This window comes from Alosa alosa, chromosome 1 (genome assembly GCF_017589495.1).
Source record: "Alosa alosa isolate M-15738 ecotype Scorff River chromosome 1, AALO_Geno_1.1, whole genome shotgun sequence".
Classification (NCBI taxonomy): domain Eukaryota; kingdom Metazoa; phylum Chordata; class Actinopteri; order Clupeiformes; family Clupeidae; genus Alosa; species Alosa alosa.
Genome location: NC_063189.1, coordinates 8,369,298 through 8,388,923, shown reverse-complemented (window position 1 = coordinate 8,388,923; position 19,626 = coordinate 8,369,298). Strand labels below are relative to the sequence as shown.

At 43.9% G+C, this 19,626-nt stretch overlaps 1 protein-coding gene across 1 annotated transcript in view; it reads right to left on the bottom strand.

Moving 5' to 3' along the window:
• The window catches only part of si:ch211-106h4.4 (MAM and LDL-receptor class A domain-containing protein 1), a 30,617-nt gene extending 12,002 nt beyond the window's left edge, over window positions 1-18,615 (bottom strand). The window contains exons 1-33 of the mRNA XM_048264039.1: window positions 18,516-18,615; window positions 18,158-18,250; window positions 17,716-17,844; window positions 17,519-17,618; window positions 17,236-17,398; window positions 16,853-17,090; window positions 16,644-16,767; window positions 16,234-16,361; window positions 13,898-14,132; window positions 13,240-13,514; window positions 12,237-12,327; window positions 11,925-12,065; window positions 8,864-8,992; window positions 8,566-8,693; window positions 8,250-8,415; window positions 7,954-8,073; window positions 7,115-7,269; window positions 6,655-6,750; window positions 6,386-6,476; window positions 6,016-6,138; window positions 5,547-5,649; window positions 5,105-5,258; window positions 3,868-4,093; window positions 3,644-3,758; window positions 3,274-3,403; window positions 3,064-3,142; window positions 2,422-2,583; window positions 1,981-2,106; window positions 1,513-1,728; window positions 1,130-1,249; window positions 619-783; window positions 417-505; window positions 115-285 (exon numbers count right to left, since the gene is read on the bottom strand). Of these exons, the coding sequence (XP_048119996.1) occupies window positions 115-285; window positions 417-505; window positions 619-783; window positions 1,130-1,249; window positions 1,513-1,728; window positions 1,981-2,106; window positions 2,422-2,583; window positions 3,064-3,142; window positions 3,274-3,403; window positions 3,644-3,758; window positions 3,868-4,093; window positions 5,105-5,258; window positions 5,547-5,649; window positions 6,016-6,138; window positions 6,386-6,476; window positions 6,655-6,750; window positions 7,115-7,269; window positions 7,954-8,073; window positions 8,250-8,415; window positions 8,566-8,693; window positions 8,864-8,992; window positions 11,925-12,065; window positions 12,237-12,327; window positions 13,240-13,514; window positions 13,898-14,132; window positions 16,234-16,361; window positions 16,644-16,662 (3,753 nt within the window). The 5' untranslated portion in view covers window positions 16,663-16,767; window positions 16,853-17,090; window positions 17,236-17,398; ... (2 more) ...; window positions 18,158-18,250; window positions 18,516-18,615. The remainder of the gene's footprint in view (window positions 1-114; window positions 286-416; window positions 506-618; window positions 784-1,129; window positions 1,250-1,512; window positions 1,729-1,980; window positions 2,107-2,421; window positions 2,584-3,063; window positions 3,143-3,273; window positions 3,404-3,643; window positions 3,759-3,867; window positions 4,094-5,104; window positions 5,259-5,546; window positions 5,650-6,015; window positions 6,139-6,385; window positions 6,477-6,654; window positions 6,751-7,114; window positions 7,270-7,953; window positions 8,074-8,249; window positions 8,416-8,565; window positions 8,694-8,863; window positions 8,993-11,924; window positions 12,066-12,236; window positions 12,328-13,239; window positions 13,515-13,897; window positions 14,133-16,233; window positions 16,362-16,643; window positions 16,768-16,852; window positions 17,091-17,235; window positions 17,399-17,518; window positions 17,619-17,715; window positions 17,845-18,157; window positions 18,251-18,515) is intronic.
• Between the last annotated feature and the right edge of the window lie 1,011 nt (window positions 18,616-19,626).

Sequence of the window (19,626 nt, the reverse complement as noted above, 5' to 3'; positions counted from 1 at the left end):
TGCAGAGTTTTATGATCCAGATTTCTTTCATATGAAAGTGTCACCTCAGGTCACCAAAGCTGTATGCCTATGCCTATGACCTTCCTCATAGGGACATGTGGATTTCCTACTGACCTTGCTGCGGCCTGAGGAGGAGAAACTGGCCACTGCCCTGCGCCAGCGGAAGGCCTGAGTGCCGTTGTCACTCCAGAGCATCCGATCGGAGCTGCCTGTCTGCTCCACCCGCAGGCGCGCCGTCAGCCTGCCCTGGGGGCCTCCTCCCTGGGCGTAGTGGAAGAAGCGCACCTGTGTAGGGAGAGGGGGCACTGGCTCAGAGAAACACATGCACTGTGAGGGAACCCTGGAGCTCAGGACTGACAGCACTAGCACTGCATGGAGGTGAGGCAGGGTCCTGAGAGAGAGTGTAAATAACCTACTGTGCAGTTTGAGCTAGGCAGGAGGGTGCTGGAGAGAACTTCTGATGTTTGCCCTTGCAAGAGTGGATAACCAGGTACAATATAATAGCCTGGAGGAAGCAACACATATGCACCATGTGAGAATTTGTTGAATTGCAATGAAATGCATGTACCAACTGTGTTGTATTGACCAGATTGTTGAGTTGCATGGTACTCCATCTACCTGCGGCAGTGTTGCGCGTGTGGTCCCTCGGCGGGCCACGACCAGCGGGCCAGGCGGACTCGCCTCTCTGCCATGTCCATCTGGACCCATGTGGAACCCCAGCGCCACTCTCCCACGAGCACAGGCCCTGTTCAAAGCTGCAGTGCTCGGCGTAGCCCTTGGATTCTGGCCACAAAGGAAGTGCAGTGAGTACTCTCAGTTGAGTCAGCTTTCACAGGGGCTGTGTAGGGGGCAGGCTGGCGATTAACTTGAACAGCTTTTTTTCATGACCACATGAGATGGACACCTGTGTGTCGTGTCAGCTCAATTTGCCGTTTCGGAGAACCGGAGCCATGAAATTTACTGGCACAAAGAGTGACAAAGAGTGTTTCCAAATGATTACAAAACACTTATTTTGCTGACGTCCAAGGTCTGGAAGGGTGTGACCACTTATAAAACACTACAGTGTTTTCATGGTAATTCATTGAGAAATCTTAAAATCTGGCCTAAGCACAACATTTCCTCATCTTACCACATTGAATCTCATCACTTCTGTCTCCACAGTCATCAGTGAAATCACACACTCTGCTGGGCTCCACACACACACGGTTGGTGCAAGTAAAAAATCCTGGCTCACAGTGGTCAGCTGCCACTAAAAAAGGGAGAAATATAAAAAAAAAACGACAACAACATGACCCAATGGTGCTGACAGCAGCAAGTCACAGCTCTGGTCAAGTATCATTTATGATGTAGTGCTACGTGACACAGTTGCTGAGAAATGTCAGGAGAGTATTTCTGTAGAATCAGAGGACTCTCCACTCACACACACACACACACACACACACGACTTGTTGATCAGTATGCATACTGTCTGTTAGCTATCTGAGGTGTATTTGATAGCCTGATAAACTCTACCTGACAGAGTGCAGTTGAGAAGACTGACGTCATCGATAGCGATGTCTCCGAGTTCACTGAAGGTGCGGGTGGCCTCAAAGAGCAGCTTGAAGACCTGAGGGGTCCGACCCACTCCCAGCTCTGCCTGCTGCCACTCATCTCCATGGTTACCAGATATCTGTAACAATGGGGTCAATCTGGAACCTTCCTGAAGCAGAACTCTCAGCTCCCCGATGCCTGAGAGAGATGGAGCACTTATATTATCATAGACACACCAAATAGAGACAGGTGTCTGCATACAGTACTTCTACAGTCAACCTTGCAATACATTGCTGTTTTATTGCTAATAACTGTATTGCTGTTTTGGAGGTGAGAGTCTGCAATGTAGACTCTTATCAGTAAAGTAAAGTAAACATGACAGACAATGTGAATTTCATATGAACTTCAAGGCCATGTTTCAGCTCTTCAGGGTCTGTGTGGTTGGCTTACCCTCCCCGTGCATATGGTAGTAGAACTGGAGGGTGCAGTCGGCGCTGGCCTGTTCCATGGCTGGGCTCTGGAGAACAGCATAGCTGTTATGCTCACCATCATTTGCCTCCACAGCCATGTACCAGCCTGGCACAAGCACAGAGGGAATGACACACTAGCCTCAGGCTCTTGGCAATCCCTGCACCATATTGAATTTGGAAAATCTTACAGAGAAGAGTCTTGCCTACAACCTTGGTTCAGCCTCCACATAGCTTAGGTAGGCTACTACTGTATCTATGAGACAAGTTTATAACTGACTTTTTTATTTATTAAACATCTGCCTATCTTGATAATTTCACATTGGAACAACATACAGTATCTGAGATCTGTAATTTTGAACTCATGTCTGCATCTGCTGTGTGGAGTTGAGAGGAGGTGGAGATAGTTCTCTGCTTCTCTTACCCAGTCCAGTCCCTGTTGTGTGGTCAACAGAGGGGCCTGTGTTAGCTGTGGCAGTGCCATTGCGATCCCGCTGCCATTTGAACTGACCATCACTGACATCCTGCCAGTCACATGTGCCATTTTCAAACTGGCAAGGGCCGAAATCAAGGATGGGCACATTGTCTGAAATAATAAGGTGGAACTTAGAACTGATAGTGTCTTATCTTACCGTGTTTATTTACAGTTAGGTTTGTTTAATGCGCAATGGAATTGATAGAGGAGAAACATACATTATTTAACAGAACCACTTTAATTCATTCACTAAAAGAACCCAAAAAGAAAGACTGTCATTCCCTCCTCCATTATAATACAGTATTACACTGCAAAAAATAAATGTGTTATTAATCTTATATTTGGATCAAAAAATCTATTTGGTATGACGCACTAGCAGACAAATTTGCTTGTTTTCAGGAAGAGAATTCCTAAAAGAAGTCAAACTCTTCTTAAATTAAGTCAAATGATTTTACGAGAATGTGCTAAGTCTCTTAATACTAAAACAATACCAACTAGATTTTTTGATCCAAATATAAGATTAACAATCACTTTTTTTATTAGATAAGCTGTTTTTGCAGTGTACTGTAGTTATTTGAGCGGTTTTCTCACCTTTACAAGGCCCTGGGGTCACCAGAATATCATCTATGGCCATGAATCCTTTACCACCAGACTCTGCCTCTATAATAATCTTATGGTAGGGATATGAGTGATATGAATCAGTTTAGAGGTTTGTAACAGACTCAAAGGTACATTTTACATGCTCTACCAATATTCAAACAAATAATAAGACTGACTTGTTTCAAATTCGATCCAACATACCTGAAAATGTGAAGGCCTACGTAAAGAATGTGACGTCTGACTCCACGTCTGTCCACTCTGGGACTTTTCAAAGAGCAGGTCCTGCTTATTGTCCACAGTGTGCGTGAACACACGCAGTGTCCCTGAGTCACTAAAATGACAGATACATTTTCACACCCAGACTGTCCAACCAGCCTTTCACTTTCTACTGTACATTCTAACCTGCACTCTAACATGTAGAATGTATTCAGCATATCTCGTTTTTGTCATTTTTTTTGTTTTTTTCATTCTACAGTATATGAATATTTGCCAGTACATATATACATAATTATATACTGTCTGAGAGTGGACAACAATTCAAATCGTGTTATACAATGTTGTTCATTCATACCTCCCACCCATGAGAAACCAGAGAGAAAAGCAAGTGTCAGTGTCTGGTTGGAGCCACTCTGAGGCCAGCTCAGCCTTACTGTTGGGATTCTGCGTTTTGCTGAGTAAGAACCTTCCTGAAGAGCCAGTAACACACACAAATACACCCAGTTGAAGTTTGCATTGGTAATAGAGACGGCATAGGGACGCAGAGGCCAAAGCGGCGCGAGAGGAGGAGAGCCTCACCGTCAGGAGAGTGGGTTGTGTGGTCAGACCCAGGACCCTGAGCATGGCCGTCTGCGTGGACCCAGTCATGCCTGTGGGGGGCCCCTTCGGCCTGACTCAGCCAGGTGCACAGATCCGACTCGAAGTCACAGCTGCCTGGAGGGGTGCAGGCCCCAGCCCTGACCGACACGTCGTCCAGGAGGACCCACACACCAGGGGCAGGGCTCAGCTCAGCACGGAAAGCCACCTGAGCACAGACACATGTGGGGGTTTGAACACTGAACACAGACACATGTGGGGATTTGAACACTGAACACAGACACATGTGGGGGTTTGAACACTGAACACCGACACATGTGGGGGTTTGAACACTGAACACAGACATATATGTGGGTGTTTGAACACTGAACACAGACATATATGTGGGTGTTTGAACACTGAACACCGACACATGTGGGGGTTTAAACACTGAACACAGACATGTGGGTGTTTGAACACTGAACACAGACATTTATGTGGGTGTTTGAACACTGAGCACAGACACATGTGGGAGGTTGAACACTGAACACAGACACATGTGGGGGTTTGAACACTGACACATGTGGGGATTTGAACACTGAGCACAGACATATATGTGGGTGTTTGAACACTGAGCACAGACACATGTGGGGGTTTGAACACTGAACACAGACACGTGTGGGGGTTTGAACACTAAGCACAGACACATGTGGGGGTTTGAACATTGAACACAGACATATATGTGGGTGTTTGAACACTGAACACAGACATATATGTGGGTGTTTGAACACTGAACACCGACACATGTGGGGGTTTAAACACTGAACACAGACATGTGGGTGTTTGAACACTGAACACAGACATATATGTGGGTGTTTGAACACTGAGCACAGACACATGTGGGAGGTTGAACACTGAACACAGACACATGTGGGGGTTTGAACACTGACACATGTGGGGATTTGAACACTGAGCACAGACATATATGTGGGTGTTTGAACACTGAGCACAGACACATGTGGGGGTTTGAACACTGAACACAGACACATGTGGGGGTTTGAACACTGAGCACAGACACATGTGGGGGTTTGAACACTGAACACAGACATATATGTGGGGGTTTGAACACTGAACACAGACATTTATTTCCATAAGCGTTGGCATGTTCCATTAAACACTGAGCGTAGACATTTCAGCATGAGGAGCCAGGCAGGAGTACCGGTGGGATGAAGGTGCTTACTCTGTGTTTAAAAGGAGAGGAGACGGTGACCTCTGACACCGCCCAGCCAGGAGAGGAGCCGTGTCCTGGCAGAGCCCACAGCGCTGGACTCAGCTCCTCTTCCTGTAGTAGGTGCACTGAGAGAGAGTCATTATGATCAGCTGATATCCAGTGCCTACACAGAGACAGACAATTGGTAATTTAGATTGGTCTCTCTCTGTCTCTCTCCCTTCTCTGTCTGTATGATACATATATATATGTGTGTGTGTGTGTGTGTGTGTGTATGTGTGTGTGTGTGTGTATGCACACACTGCAATGTGTGTAAAAATGAATGACATAATCTGTCTGTGAACCTGCTGATGTACACATGTTATGAATCTGTCCATATGCAATACACATGCGCAGGGTTTTCAAAACAACTCGGATGAGGAACTGCAGGAGTGTTGAACTGCATGGGCCTCACCAGAAGCGCAGACACGTCCCAGGAGTGGAGCCTCTCTCTGGGCTCAGGAGCTGAGAGAGCGAAGGCATCTGGAGGTCTGCTGAGAGCACTGCCATGGAGTGACCTGTCAGCACACAACCAGAGGAATCTCCTCAGAACAGTCTCTGTAGGCTGACATGAATGAGAGAAGCAGGGAGGAGGGAGAGGGAGGGATAGGGAGGCCCTGGATGGAGGGCAATAAAGGACACTGTCCAGGCGGAATGGTGAACAGTGAACAGAAAAACAGAGACGGCAGATGGGCACACTCAAACAGTCTCTTCTCTCTGTCTCTCCTTCTGTCTCTCTCTCTCTCACACACACACGTACACACAGACACATACACACACAAACTGGACAAACACAGATGGAAGGGGAACTCTGGAAGGGGAACAAACACGATGAAACAATGTTTCACAGGAACTCGCCAGCTTCCTCCTTGCTGTCCACTCACCGAGCTGAGTTCTGTAAGTGTGGTCCACTCTCTCTGCAGTTCCACTCACACGCACCCAGTCAACACTGTTGGTCACATCCTGTTCGTAACCACAGTTTAACTGGCTCTCAAAACCACAGGGATCTGTACAAGGACAGGAGAAGTGAAAGCAGCTTTCAGAGAACATCTCCTGTGAACCAAGTTTTTGCTGGCTGTAAACATGCTAGGGACGAGGGGCACAATTGATTGGTGTATTAGATTAGATTAGATTAGATTCAACTTTATTGTCATTTAGCAGTGTACAGGTACAGTACAGAGCCAATGAAATGCAGCAATAACAAGCCACTGGCTGACGTATTCAGATTCAGTCAGGTCCATTCTGCTGTCGTACCTTGGTCCTGGCATGGTCCTTCTCTGACTGTGATGTCATCCACAGCTATAAAGCCAGGCCCAGTGCTGTTCAAGTGAGCGGAGAGAAGAACCTGTGGCAGGAAGAGTCACTTAATTACAGTACAGTACATGACATGCATGTATGTGTGCATGTGTGATTGTGTGACTGTATACAGTATGTATGTGTGTGTGTGTGTGTGTGTGTGTCTGTGTGTGTGTGCGTGCATATATGTTGTAAGTGAGTTAATGCCTTGATGAGGCAGAGCTTACTCTTTGCATGTCGACAGTATGAATAGTAACTTGTGCATTTAACCATTCAGCTGTTTGTGTTCCAACTCTTGTCCAAGCTACCGATGTCCAGATCCTCTGGAAACACACAGAGATTACTTACATGATGACAAGTGGCAATACAAAGTTCAGAGTTGACCTTTTTCAAGCCTTTGACCACTGATTTTTTCCTGTAGTTTTTAAAACTGATGTTGTTAATGAACTGGATGTATCATTTGCATCACTGAAATGCTGTTGTTGTGATCCTGACATTTGAATATTGGAATAAACTATGATATGGTTTATACTTTAGCAGCAGTGCGTGTTAGGGGTTGGGGGCTAGGGGCTGCTGCTACTAGGTTCCTTATGCCTGGGGCCCCCAAAGTACCTTGAAAGAAATACCTGGGGAAGTTTACTCTGTGACCATGTAGGTATGCATGTTTCTCTCCCACCATGTACGTACCGTCTGCACCTGGAGGTCCAGACTGGACACAGAGGGGCCGAGCATGTGGTACCAGAAGCCCACACAGACGTCAGGAGCCTGGCGGAGCACAGGGACAGAGATGCTGGCCAGCCTCGGGGTCTGATCTCCCGACATGTTCACCACCAGATAAAACCCTTCCAAAGGCCCAAACAAAACAGGGCATCATACAGCAGGCTGCATTTCACACAACACAACATACAGGTACAGCAGGCTTCATTTCACACAACACAACACATAGCAGGCTGCATTTCACACAACACACAGCAGGCTTCATTTCACACAACACAACACACAGCAGGCTTCATTTCACACAATACAACACAACACACAGCAGGCTTCATTTCACACAACACACAGCAGGCTTCATTTCACACAACACAACACACAGCAGGCTTCATTTCACACAATACAACACAACACACAGCAGGCTTCATTTCACACAACACAACACACAGCAGGCTTCATTTCACACAACACAACACAACACACAGCAGGCTTCATTTCACACAACACAACACACAGCAGGCTTTATTTCACACAACACAACACACAGCAGGCTTCATTTCACACAACTCAACACACAGCAGGCTTCATTTCACACAACACAACACACAGCAGGCTTAATTTCACACAATACAACACAACACACAGCAGGCTTCATTTTACACAACACAACATACAGGTACAGCAGGCTGCATTTCACACAACACAACATAAACTCTTCAATGTTAATTTATTCCTCAGATTCGAACTGCTAGCCTGTAAGAGTGTCATAATTAAAGCATTCAAGTGAATGAGGTTTGTTTGCTGGAATCTACCTTTGTTATTTCCAACTGTGTGGTCATATGCTGGCCCCAGCCAGGGGCTATTTGCCTGAAGACCACTCTGACGGAGCCAATCAGAGCTGTCCTCTGTGTCCTGCTCCCATTCACAAAGACCTGATAAGAAGTAACGATAAACCATGTAAACCATAAAGACATGATTCTTTTACTTATGCAAAAACAGAATCATAAATAAATCACCAAACTGAACAAAATATGAGTCCCTTTTTCATCTAAATCCATCTAGTTACACTGCACAAGGACATCAGGTGAGGTAAGTGAACTCTCGTCACCTTCCTCAAAGTTGCAATCCATTGATGAGACAGAAGGGGTGGTGGCTTCAGTTGTAGGTGCAGGTGTTGTTGGAAGCAGCTCAGAACATGTTATATTTGGCCGAAAAAAGATGTCATCCAGGGCAATGCTGCCAGCGTCATTGTCGTTTTTCCCCTCAAACACAATCTGCAGGAAAAAGAACCGTCACGTTAGAGTGAACATGTTTCTATCACCTCAGAGCAACAACACAAACACAATTAGAAAAAAAGAAGCAAAACAACAGACATGCCACAGTCTTACACACTATTAGGAAATGCATAGTCACTATTCACCCACCTGGAATCGACTGGATGCCATATAATCTATCATGACGTGATGCCACACATTACCCTGGTTGCCAGTTTTATTCCAAAGAGAGTGCAAGACACCTGAACCATTCATATACACTGTGAGCCTTATTGTATCTGAAGAGAGAGAAACAAAGAAACCACTTATTCCATCTACCTTAAAAAAGCTTTTATTTCGGGCTTTCTGAAATGGATAGCAACAGTTATTGAATGAATATCCATATTGAAGACATGCCTAAGAATATTGCCAAACATATCATTTGTTTTCACTGTATGTAATATCTTACCATAATAAAACCATGATTCCATGTGAAACCAGAAATCAAGGCAACCATTGGAAGTTGGTTCCATGTGTTCACTCTCTAAATATGCGTGTGTCATTTCTCGATCAGTCAAAGGAAGGACCATGTAGTGTCCTGGAAGTTAACCACACTGTCAGATAATTGCTGAATCATGTTAAAAATAAAACCACCAAAACAAGAAAAGCCAACATATATGAACAAAGGATCACCACACAATATTACTAAATAAGAAACAATATAAAATGATAATAATCAGAATATAAACTAAATGTACCGCAGATCGGTACAAAATAGGACCGCCACCCAGTCCAGCACATGTTTTCCACAAAAACAAGTAATTTAACAGGAGTAAAAAGGGGTAGGGTGGGGTGAGAAGGGTTAATGTAACAACAACATATTATAGTTATAGCACTTTTCTTGACACTCAAAGTGCTTCACAGGAGAGGCGGAATCTCACTAAGCACCACCAATGTGTAGCACCCATCTGAGTGATGCACAACGGCCATTATGTGCCAGAATTTTCACCACACACTAGTTTCAAACTTTCAGGTGGAGAGTGAAGGAGTGAATGAACCAATTACACACTGGGAGGATGATTACAAGGCCAAATTGAATGAACCAGGTTGGGAATTTAGCCAGCAAATCAGGGAACCACCTACTCTTTGCGATAAGTGCCATGGGATCTTTAACAACCATGGTGAGTCAAGACCTCAATTTAACATTCATGCAAAGGAAAACATCTCCTGCAATACAGTGTCCCTGTCCCTGCAATAGGGCATTGGGATTGATGTTTGTTTGGTGGCTTTTGGCGACAGGGAAGAGTTCCACCTACTGGCCAGCCACCAACACCATTTCCAGCAGGAACCTTCTCTTCCAAGGAGGTCTCTTATTCAAGTACTAACTAAGCATGCTTAGCTTCAGTAATTCAGCAAAGTCAGGGTATCTGCTGGTCTGGCTGCTGGCTAAAAACAAAAGGTGAAAGGCATATATGATTCTAACTGTCTCACTGAATTGCATTATGCACACTCAAATTTCACTGGTATCTGCTAGACAATGTACCAAAACATGATTAGTTCATTAGATTTCACATGTAAAATACATTTTATACAACCCCACCCCCATCTTGCCTGTTCATAATTCTGAGAAATTCTTGAATTGTGTGCATGTGTGCGTGTACGTGTTTATGTTTATGTGTGTGTGTGTGTGTGTGTGTGTGTGTGTGTGCGTGCATGTGCTTGTGTGTGAAACTGTGTGTGCGCTTGTGTGTGTGCATGTGCATGCATGCGTACATACTGTATGTCTACTGTGTGTGTATGTGTCATACGTATGATTAATGTGAATGTATGTGTGTGCGTGTGTATCTGTTTATGCACATGTGTGCATATGGAATGGGTTAACATGGCTCCTGGAGGCAAACATATGCAAACAATTGGTCATCCTAGGCCCTATGGTTATCAAGATATTTACAGAAAACTCTGTTGGTGTACAGTCACTAAATGTACACATAAATAAATGTATTGTATGGCCCCCCCCATGAACGGAAGTCCACGAAACCTGGCATGCATTCAGAGGGTGTCATAATGATCCTACACTTTCAATTTTGTGCAGTTTTGACCATGTCAGGCGCTATACATGAAATGAGTGGTTATGGGATGGGTTGACATGGCCCCTTAAGACCAACATGCAAAAAAAGGTGGTCCTCCTATGCCCTACGGTTCTCGAGGGCGACAGATTAAAACGAAAACAATAGTTTCATGCTATCCTTTTGGGGCTACATGCCCACCAAGTTTTGTGCACCCCGGTCTTTCAGTGTCCCGGGAATCCTTGACGGAAAATTACTCATGCGAAAAAAAAAAAAAAAAAACGGAAGAAAAAAACTCTGACTAAACCTATATGACCACCGCTTCACTACGCAGCGGTCATAATAATCATAATAAATATAGTCAGATTTTTTTTTTTTTTTTCGCATGGCAAATTTTCCGTCAAGGATTCCCTGGACACTGAAAGACCGGGTACACCTAAACTTGGTGGGCATGGATAGCATGGAACCCTCGTTCGTTTTTGATCTGTAGCCCCCCCGCTGGACTGGACCCCCCGAAAGGAGGGTAGGGCAGACACAGTTTTCTGTGAATATCTCGAGAACCGTAGGGTTTAGGAGGACCACCCTTTTTTTGTATGTTGATCTTAAGGGGCCATGTCAACCCATTCCATAACCACTCATTTCATGTATAGCGCCACCTAGTTAAACACAAAAAAGTAAAAATGAGGTGTTGTAATCGCAGGTACTGTATCTGTGACCTAACATGGTCAAAACTGCACGAACTCGTTATGATCGCTATGACACCCTCTGAATGCACGCCAAGTTTCGTGGACTTTCGTTGACGGGGAGCCATACAATAAATTAATTTATGTGTACATTTAGTGACCGTACACCAACAGAGTTTTCTGTGAATATCTTGAGAACCGTAGGGCCTAGGATGACCAATTTTTTGCGTATGTTTGCCTCCAGGGGTCATGTCAACCCATTCCATATGCACACATGTGCATAAACAGATACACACACACACACATACATTCACAGTAATCATGCGTATGACACATACTCACACAGCAGACATATGTACGCATGCATGCATGCACACACACACACAGGCACACACACAAGCACAAGCACGCACACACACACACACACACACACACACACACACACACACACACACACACCCACACACCCACACACACATAAACATGTACACGCACACATGCACACAATTCAAGAATTTCTCAGAATTATGAACAGGCAAGATGGGGGTGGGGTTGTATAAAATGTATTTTACATGTGAAATCTATGAACTAATCATGTTTTGGTACTTGTTGTCTAGCAGTAGTAGTAGTAGTAGTAGTAGTAGTAGTAGTAGTAGTAGTAGTAGTAATAGTAGTAGTAGTCATAATAGTAGTAGTGGTAGTAGTTGTAGGAGGAGGAGGAAGATGAGGAAGAGGAGGAGAAGTATGAAAACAGCAGTATGAAGTCAGCACACAGTCCTACCCAGGGCAGAATTGGTTGTGTGGTCAACATCAGGACTGAACGGTCCCACACTTATGGCAGAGGTCCAGTCCCAGTCTTGCCTTGTGACATTATGTGGTCTGTTTAGCCAACCACACAAGTCCCTCTCAAAGTCGCAAAAGCCTAGAAGAAACACATACTATGCAATCTCTTGTCAATAATAATAATAAAAAATATATATTTTGCAAGACAACCTTTTTAGACAAATAACTCATATGAGCTTAATTGTTCAGTCTACAGTGCATTACCGGTATACTTTTTGTGCAGGTATGCCCTCTCTAACACTACACGCACCTTCCAGTGGGCAAGGTCCATTCAGGATCTCTAGGTCATCAATGGCAATATCACCCGTTAAGCCATCACCCACGACTGCCTCAAAAACAATCTGGTAAAACAGTGAAGAGCAGCAGCAAACTTCAGTCATTAGCCCATTTGTCATTAGCCCATATGATGATCATGAAGGATTCAGTGTTCATCAATAAGGCAGCAAGGTAATTGTACTTTAAATATATTCAGTTATTAACTGTATACAGCACCCCAACCCTCGGGCAGCTGTTTACAGGGGAGTGAGTGGGACAAAGATCAGCCTCATGGGGTGTTATTCAATATCTTAATACCTAGAGTAGCTAAAAATATTTTATAACCAGAATTACATGGGAATTGTTGATAGATGATAAGTAGTTGATACAGTAGATATTTCTTGGGCAGTACCCCTTAGTGTCTATAATTATATGGTAATTCCATGAAAGAGTTCATGCCCCTCTTTATATGGTATGGTTCAACTACTGTGTAATGAAAAGAGACTGTTATCTATGACTATGACTGATAAGTTAAGGTCTTTTAGCACAAAAAGTAAAAAGAAAATTATCATACAGTATGTGGGTGAGGTGGTGATCTGGTGTATAGGTGCTCCGTGTCCATAAATGCTTTTATTTCTTTTATACAGTAACTTGAACTGGTGCACTGAGTTCATGGTAATAAAGTAGAAGTCATATCCGGACTAAAGGGTTATTCACACCAAGAACGATAACGATAACGATAGCTATAAACAAATATTGTTCTCGTTAACTGAATGATGACATTCACACACAAACTAACGATATTGACATGAAGAACGATATCGTTGGGGATCACTTTCAGAGCGATTTTGAGAACGATAAAAAGCTAATAGCCAATTAGAACCAATCAAATTTTAGCTGTCACATTCATTAACACAAGGAGAGACTTTGTTCACACACACACACACACACACACACACACACGCGCGCGTGTATAGGCTACATGGCGAAAGCCCCACCTGGTAAGGAGCATCTGGACTGTGCACAGTAGCCCTGCCGTGTCTCCAGAGGTCCCCCTGGTCACCTCTCCTCCCCCACAGAGGTTGCAGGCTGGCAGTGCCATTCTTCTCTGGCTGATGAAGGTAGATGTTGAGTTCTCCCACGTCCTCTCCATCCATGTGGTACCAGAACATCCAGCACTCCCCACTCGCAGGTGTCGCGGCCTTCACATCGGTCTGCATCCGACCTCGGCTGCCATTACCATGCTTCCAAAGATTTGCACTGAGATAATATCCTGAAAACACATAACATCTTTAATGCAGATGTCAATTAAAGCAACACCAAAGCACTTTTCCTGTCGCACGCACGCTACAGTATTTGTTTATCCAGCACTGGCTTTGGAAATAACGATGTCTACAGACAAGGTAGAGTACGTTGATTGCATGATTTTATGAAAGTATGATGTATTGCGACATCAGAAGCAAGTCAAATTTGTAGTTTCTTATGTCTCATTCCATCGAACTACAGATCCGCTACCCGATCTGGCAAACTTGCATAGTGCGGTTATAGCCGTGTTGCTTTAAACACAATCCAGGGGGTTGTGAGTTCATAACGGCAATGAAAAAACAGAGAGCAAGGTCAAGGTGCAGATTTTAGGATGCAGTCGTGTAGTCTCACCATGAGCAGTTCCCAAGGTGTGATCAATGGCTGGACTGGAGGTGTTGGGGGAAAGGCTCGCCGTGGTTCTGACCCAAGTGAAGTCTGCTGACGAGTCACGTTGCAGGCCACACAGGGAGCCTTGAAAAGTGCACTCTCGCTCTGCTGGACAGGACCCGTCCACACCATTCGACACGTCCACATCATCAATCGCAATGCTGCCATCAGTCCCTCCCAGAGTAGCCTCGAAAATGAACTGACACACAGGTGAAATTCAGTATGGTGTCTTCACACTGGGTAATGCAAGGTACTCAAAGCAATATAAGAGAGTACATAAGGACAATGGAGATTACATCATTTCATTTATGACACATCCTCAGATGACCTGAGCCTCAAAACACACTGCGACCTGGAAAAGATATCAAGGATACAAGGATACAAGGAAGTTTATTGTCACATGCATATAGTTACTGGAAGTAAGAAATGCAGTGAAATTATGTCTGGTGTCAGCCTATTTGTGCATTAATGGGGGGGGTAGAAAGTGCAGTAGAAGAGGGGTTTAGTAGATTAAGTGGCAAGGGCTGCATAAAAAAGGTGGGGGAGGATTGGGATTGGGTGGGGGCACCAACAAGGAGCACCTAAGAGCAACAGGGGCAAGGAAAAACTCCCTTACCAAGGAAGAAACCTTGGGCAGATCCACGGCTCAAGGGGCTAACCCAACTGCCAGGGTCTTGGTGTGTGTGTTGGGGGGGGATGACAGGGGAGATGGGATAGTGTGCTGTGTATGTGGGGAGAGGGCAGTGTGCAATATGTGTGTTGGAGAAGCTTCCTCATGAGACAATGTGCTGTGTATTGGGGCAGTGTGCTGTAAGTATGTTGGGGATGTGTGTTGGAGAAGCTTCCTGATGAAATAATGTGCTGTGTATGTAGGGGGGCAGGGACTTACTATTGCAAGCAGAGTACTGAATGTAATGTATGTGAGTGATGACAGTGAAGATGTGTGTGGGCGGGATGGGAGTGGAGCAGTGACTGTGTGTGTGTGTGTAGTGTGTGTGTGTGGGTAGGTGGGGGCAGTGTGCTGTAAGTATGTAGAGGATGTGTGTTGGAGAAGATCCTGAAGACAATGTGCTGTGTATGTGGGGGGCAGTGTGCAGCAAGTATGTAGAGGAGGCTTACTGTAGCAAGCAGTGTGCTGTATGTATGTGAAGTGATGACAGTGATGATGTAGTGTGTGTGTGTGTGTTTGGGGGTCAGGGACTTACTATTGCAAGCAGAGTACTGTATGTAATGTATGTGAGTGATGACAGTGAAGATGTGTGTGTGTGTGGGAGGGAGGAGGGAGCAGTGACTGTGTGTGTGTGTGTGTAGTGTGTGTGTGTGGGTAGGTGGGGCAGTGTGCTGTAAGTATGTAGAGGATGTGTGTTGGGAGAAGATCCTGAAGACAATGTGCTGTGTATGTGGGGGGCAGTGTGCAGCAAGTATGTAGAGGAGGCTTACTGTAGCAAGCAGTGTGCTGTATGTATGTGAAGTGATGACAGTGATGATGTAAGTGTGTGTGTTGGGGATGGGGGTGGGGTGGGGGTGGGCAGAAAGGCTAGGCAATCAAGGACATGGGTAGATGGAGGAGAAATCAAAAATAATAAATAAAAAGTGTGCAAAAGTTGGAGAAAGTCAGATATGTGTGTGTGTGTGTGTGTGTGTGTGTGTGTGTGTGTGTGTGTGTGTGTGTTTTGACGTGTGATGAAATAAGAAAATAAATAAAAGGTCTGTAGCATAGGGAGAGGGATGTAAAAGTGCTAAAAGTCTTGTAGGTGTGTGTGTGGGTGTGTGTGTGTGTGTGGGGGTCATGAGTGCTGAGGAGTGAATGAGTGCAAAGTCAGTATAGTGTGAGTTCAGAGTTGGGAAATGTTTGAGAGTGCTGAGGAGTGAATGTGTGCAAAGTCAGTATAGTGTGAGTTCAGAGTTCGGATGGCCTGGGGATAAAAACTTCTCCTGAGTCTCTCAGTTCTGGCTTTGTGACTACATAGGCGTCTTCTTGATTTCAGCGGTAGGAATAATCCATTGTTAGGATGAGAAGAGTCCTTTAGAATCTTTTGGGCTCTTAGGAGTACTCTTCTGGAATAGATATCTTGTAGAGCAGGGAGTTGAGTTCTTATAGTATCGCGTTCAGCTGAGAGCACTACTCTCTGCAGAGTACTACAATCTCTAACTGTGGAGTTCCCATACCAGGTGATGATGCTACCAGTTAGAACACTCTCAACCGCTGAAGTGTAGAAGGCCTTCATGATGGATGTAGAAACTTTGAATATCAATGGCCTGGAAACATATTATGAACATGTAATTAATGAAACTATTACTTGTAATGGAAGATCACTAGCTGGAAAACTGAGATCTGCAAAGCGCCATTTGTTCCCTTGTGTTCCAGATCTCATCCAGACAACAATTTCCTCTTCACCTGGTCGCTTAGTGATGAACTTCAGAGAACCTGTGATATTAGAGCAGTGTTAGATGCAAATACACATGGGCAGTATGTATTGGGTTAAACACATTCAACCCTATCAGGCAAGTAGAGTGCAACCACTTTCATAATTATTACAGTGATATATGAATTACATCAAGTACAGGTCCAGACATCACATAGAAAAAGAGGGAGTGAGTTTGCATAATATTTAACGAAGAATACACTAGAGTTGCACCATGCTGTTTTCTTTTTATAAACATATTAAAGGGTTTCTTTTAAGTCAAAAAGTATCAATTTCCCTCTTACCTATACTGGGGCCATACATGTGATACCAAAAGCTGACGCACTGAGTCCTTTTGAGGGTAGCTTATCAGTCTGGCAGTCATGGAGGGGTTAGTGGTCCTATTAGTCCCAATGTACATATAATAGCCTGAACAAGAGCCAATGTAAATTACACATGAGCACATATTAAAGGAAGATGGCTGAGTCAATAGCAGAATGTGATGACCTCATACCTGAGCCAGTGGTGTGGTCAAACTCTGGGGCAGGGTAAAAGTTTTGAGGACTCTTAGCTTTTCTCCACATGACGCTAGCAAAGTGGTCAGGGTACCAGGCACAAGTGTCCTTTTCAAAGTCACAGGTGAGGGAATCGTACCCAGGAGGAACATCCCCCTCATTGCAGCTATGAAAGACGATGTCATCCAACATAACATCCTGCTCCCCAATGAATGATGGATTTACAGAAAACGCCAACTGTAATTTAATGAGACACAAAGATACAACAAATCAATATGAGCTAATACGCAAACAGTGTGTGTGCTTTTTATAACCAGTGATATTCCGAATAAACAAGTCTCTTGACCAAAGAACATCATTGTCAGACAGCTGTCATCCATACCTTAGTTACCGCAGGTCGATTCCCAATAAATACAGTGGCATTCTCCCAGCCTTTAGTTGCTCCCTTCCTTATGCTCCAGAGATTGAATACTGAAGTATTTGTATAAGCACTCAGATAAAGGCCTGAACTAACTCCAATATCATCATGAAGATGGTACCAGAAACTTGGGGGAGGACAGAAAACAAGAGGTCGTTCAGCAGTTAGTGCACAGTCCCAGTAACAGTCTTTTGCCAGTGGTTAAAGTTTATCTATAATCATGTACAGTAGTAATTAGTTCACCTACCTTATTTGGCAAGCAAGAGCAGTGGACTTAAAGAAAGATCTTTCCAGCACAGCCACTGAATATAAGCTGGAAGTATTTCCTTCTACATGCATGACTTTTCCTGTGAGGTTTACATACACAAATGATGGTCACCTGCCTCGCACTTTATCTGATTCTAAGCAGCAATTAACATTAGTGAAATGGCATGTAGCAGATACCGTATGGCTGTCCAGTGGTGTGGTCAAAGCCTGGTATGGAACTGATGTTAGCCGTCTCCAGTCTCCATTTAAATTCATCCTTACTGGTATCATTCCACCCACAGGCGTTTTGCTCAAAGTCACATGACCCTATTTTAGGCAGTAAGTAGAAATACTCTAGCAAATGCATAAGGAGCAATTCAAGATACTTGTTTAATCAGAATATGACTGATTATAAAAAAAACATCATGATAAATGACAAAACAAAGTATGATTCAAATTTGTGGATTATCAACATACTGAATTGAATATTGTGCATTGCAATCTGTAAATGATCAAACATCAATACATTGGCATATAGATTGATTAGCAAATGCTTTCCTGCAAACCATGTATAATGTCAGAAAGTCACATGGCATATGAATAAATACAAAATTAAGACACAGAGATGTCATAAAGGTACCAAAGTCATCTGATCCAGAAGAGTCACCACTGATGCCTTCATTCATCATGTTCTGTGCCTTTCCATTAGAACCAGAGGACACAGCTTGGACCACTGAAAAAAAAAGAAAGAAAATAATACAATTAATCAGGGTTATGGGCCTACACCAGCTGTCCTATTCAATGCACAAATATCTTATTTTAAAAATGAAAGTCAATTATTATTTCAGTTAATGGTATATTTAAGAGACTGCTAGTCTATTAGTCCACATGGACTCACATAGGATCCACATGAATATCAAGATTTTATTGGACATCTTGTGATTGTACACTAAACACACAAACAATGAGTGGTACGGTAGAGTTAGCAACTCCCTTACCTAGCAGAAGAATAAAGAATGCTCTCATTTTGAAGAAAACATAGACCTGGAAAAATACTTTATGAAGACAGTGACATGAATATCCACATGTGTCTTCACCCACAAGACACCTTGTTTGACTGTGCAAGCCCCTGTGGCAAAATCCACACTTTATCTCACCCAGTTCTTATCAGAAGTATGCAAGTCCACAGTGTACACCTGTAAATCTAACTCCTTCCTGTGGATTTTTTATGGCCATGATCGCCCTGGTAAAAGGCCTTGATGATTGACTCATGTTCTGCAGCTCATATTGAACCCAACTGCTCCTTGCTCCCTGTTGCACACGTTTGACATGTTTCAGAGAGTGTTTCAGGTAGCATGCTACTGTGCTCAAAATCAGGATGGGAAGTACTATTTGTTTTTATACAACACACAGCAGTGTTGTTTAAGTTTCAGGACAGCTTTATGAGGTATAGCCTGTGAAAAACAATGTTAGTTACTTATCCACTGCCACCACTACCAAATATCCTAGCTGTGTCTGGCACAACAATAAATGGGTGGGTGGAGGTTGTCAGAGCATTCTGACATAGCCTATGTGAAAATTTAAATGATGGCCCAATGATGCCATCAGTTCATATATTTTTTTCTAGAACTTGACTTAATTATGTCATCCTGAATAACAAGCATAATAGTCTGCTGGACACAAAAATAGAAAGGTTTGGTAAGACAACACTGAATACTGCTTGACTCCTCACTCAGTTTCGACCCCCACATTAAATCCCTCCTCACTAAAACTGCATTCGTTCACCTCCAGAACATTGCCCGCCTTCGCCCCTTCCTTCCTACCACTGATGCACAGACCCTGGTTCACTCCTTCATTACATCCCGCCTAGACTACTGCAACTCCCTATTCATTGGCCTCCCCACTAAATCACTTCAAAGACTACAATATATTCAGAACTTTGCAGCCAGACTACTCACTCATACCAGGAGATCTGCACACATCACCCCTACTCTTTCTCAGCTTCACTAGTTACCGGTTCTGTCCCGAATCAAATTCAAAATTCTACTACTCACTTTCAAAGCCCTCCATGACCTTGCTCCTCCTTACCTCTGTGACCTTCTGATCTCT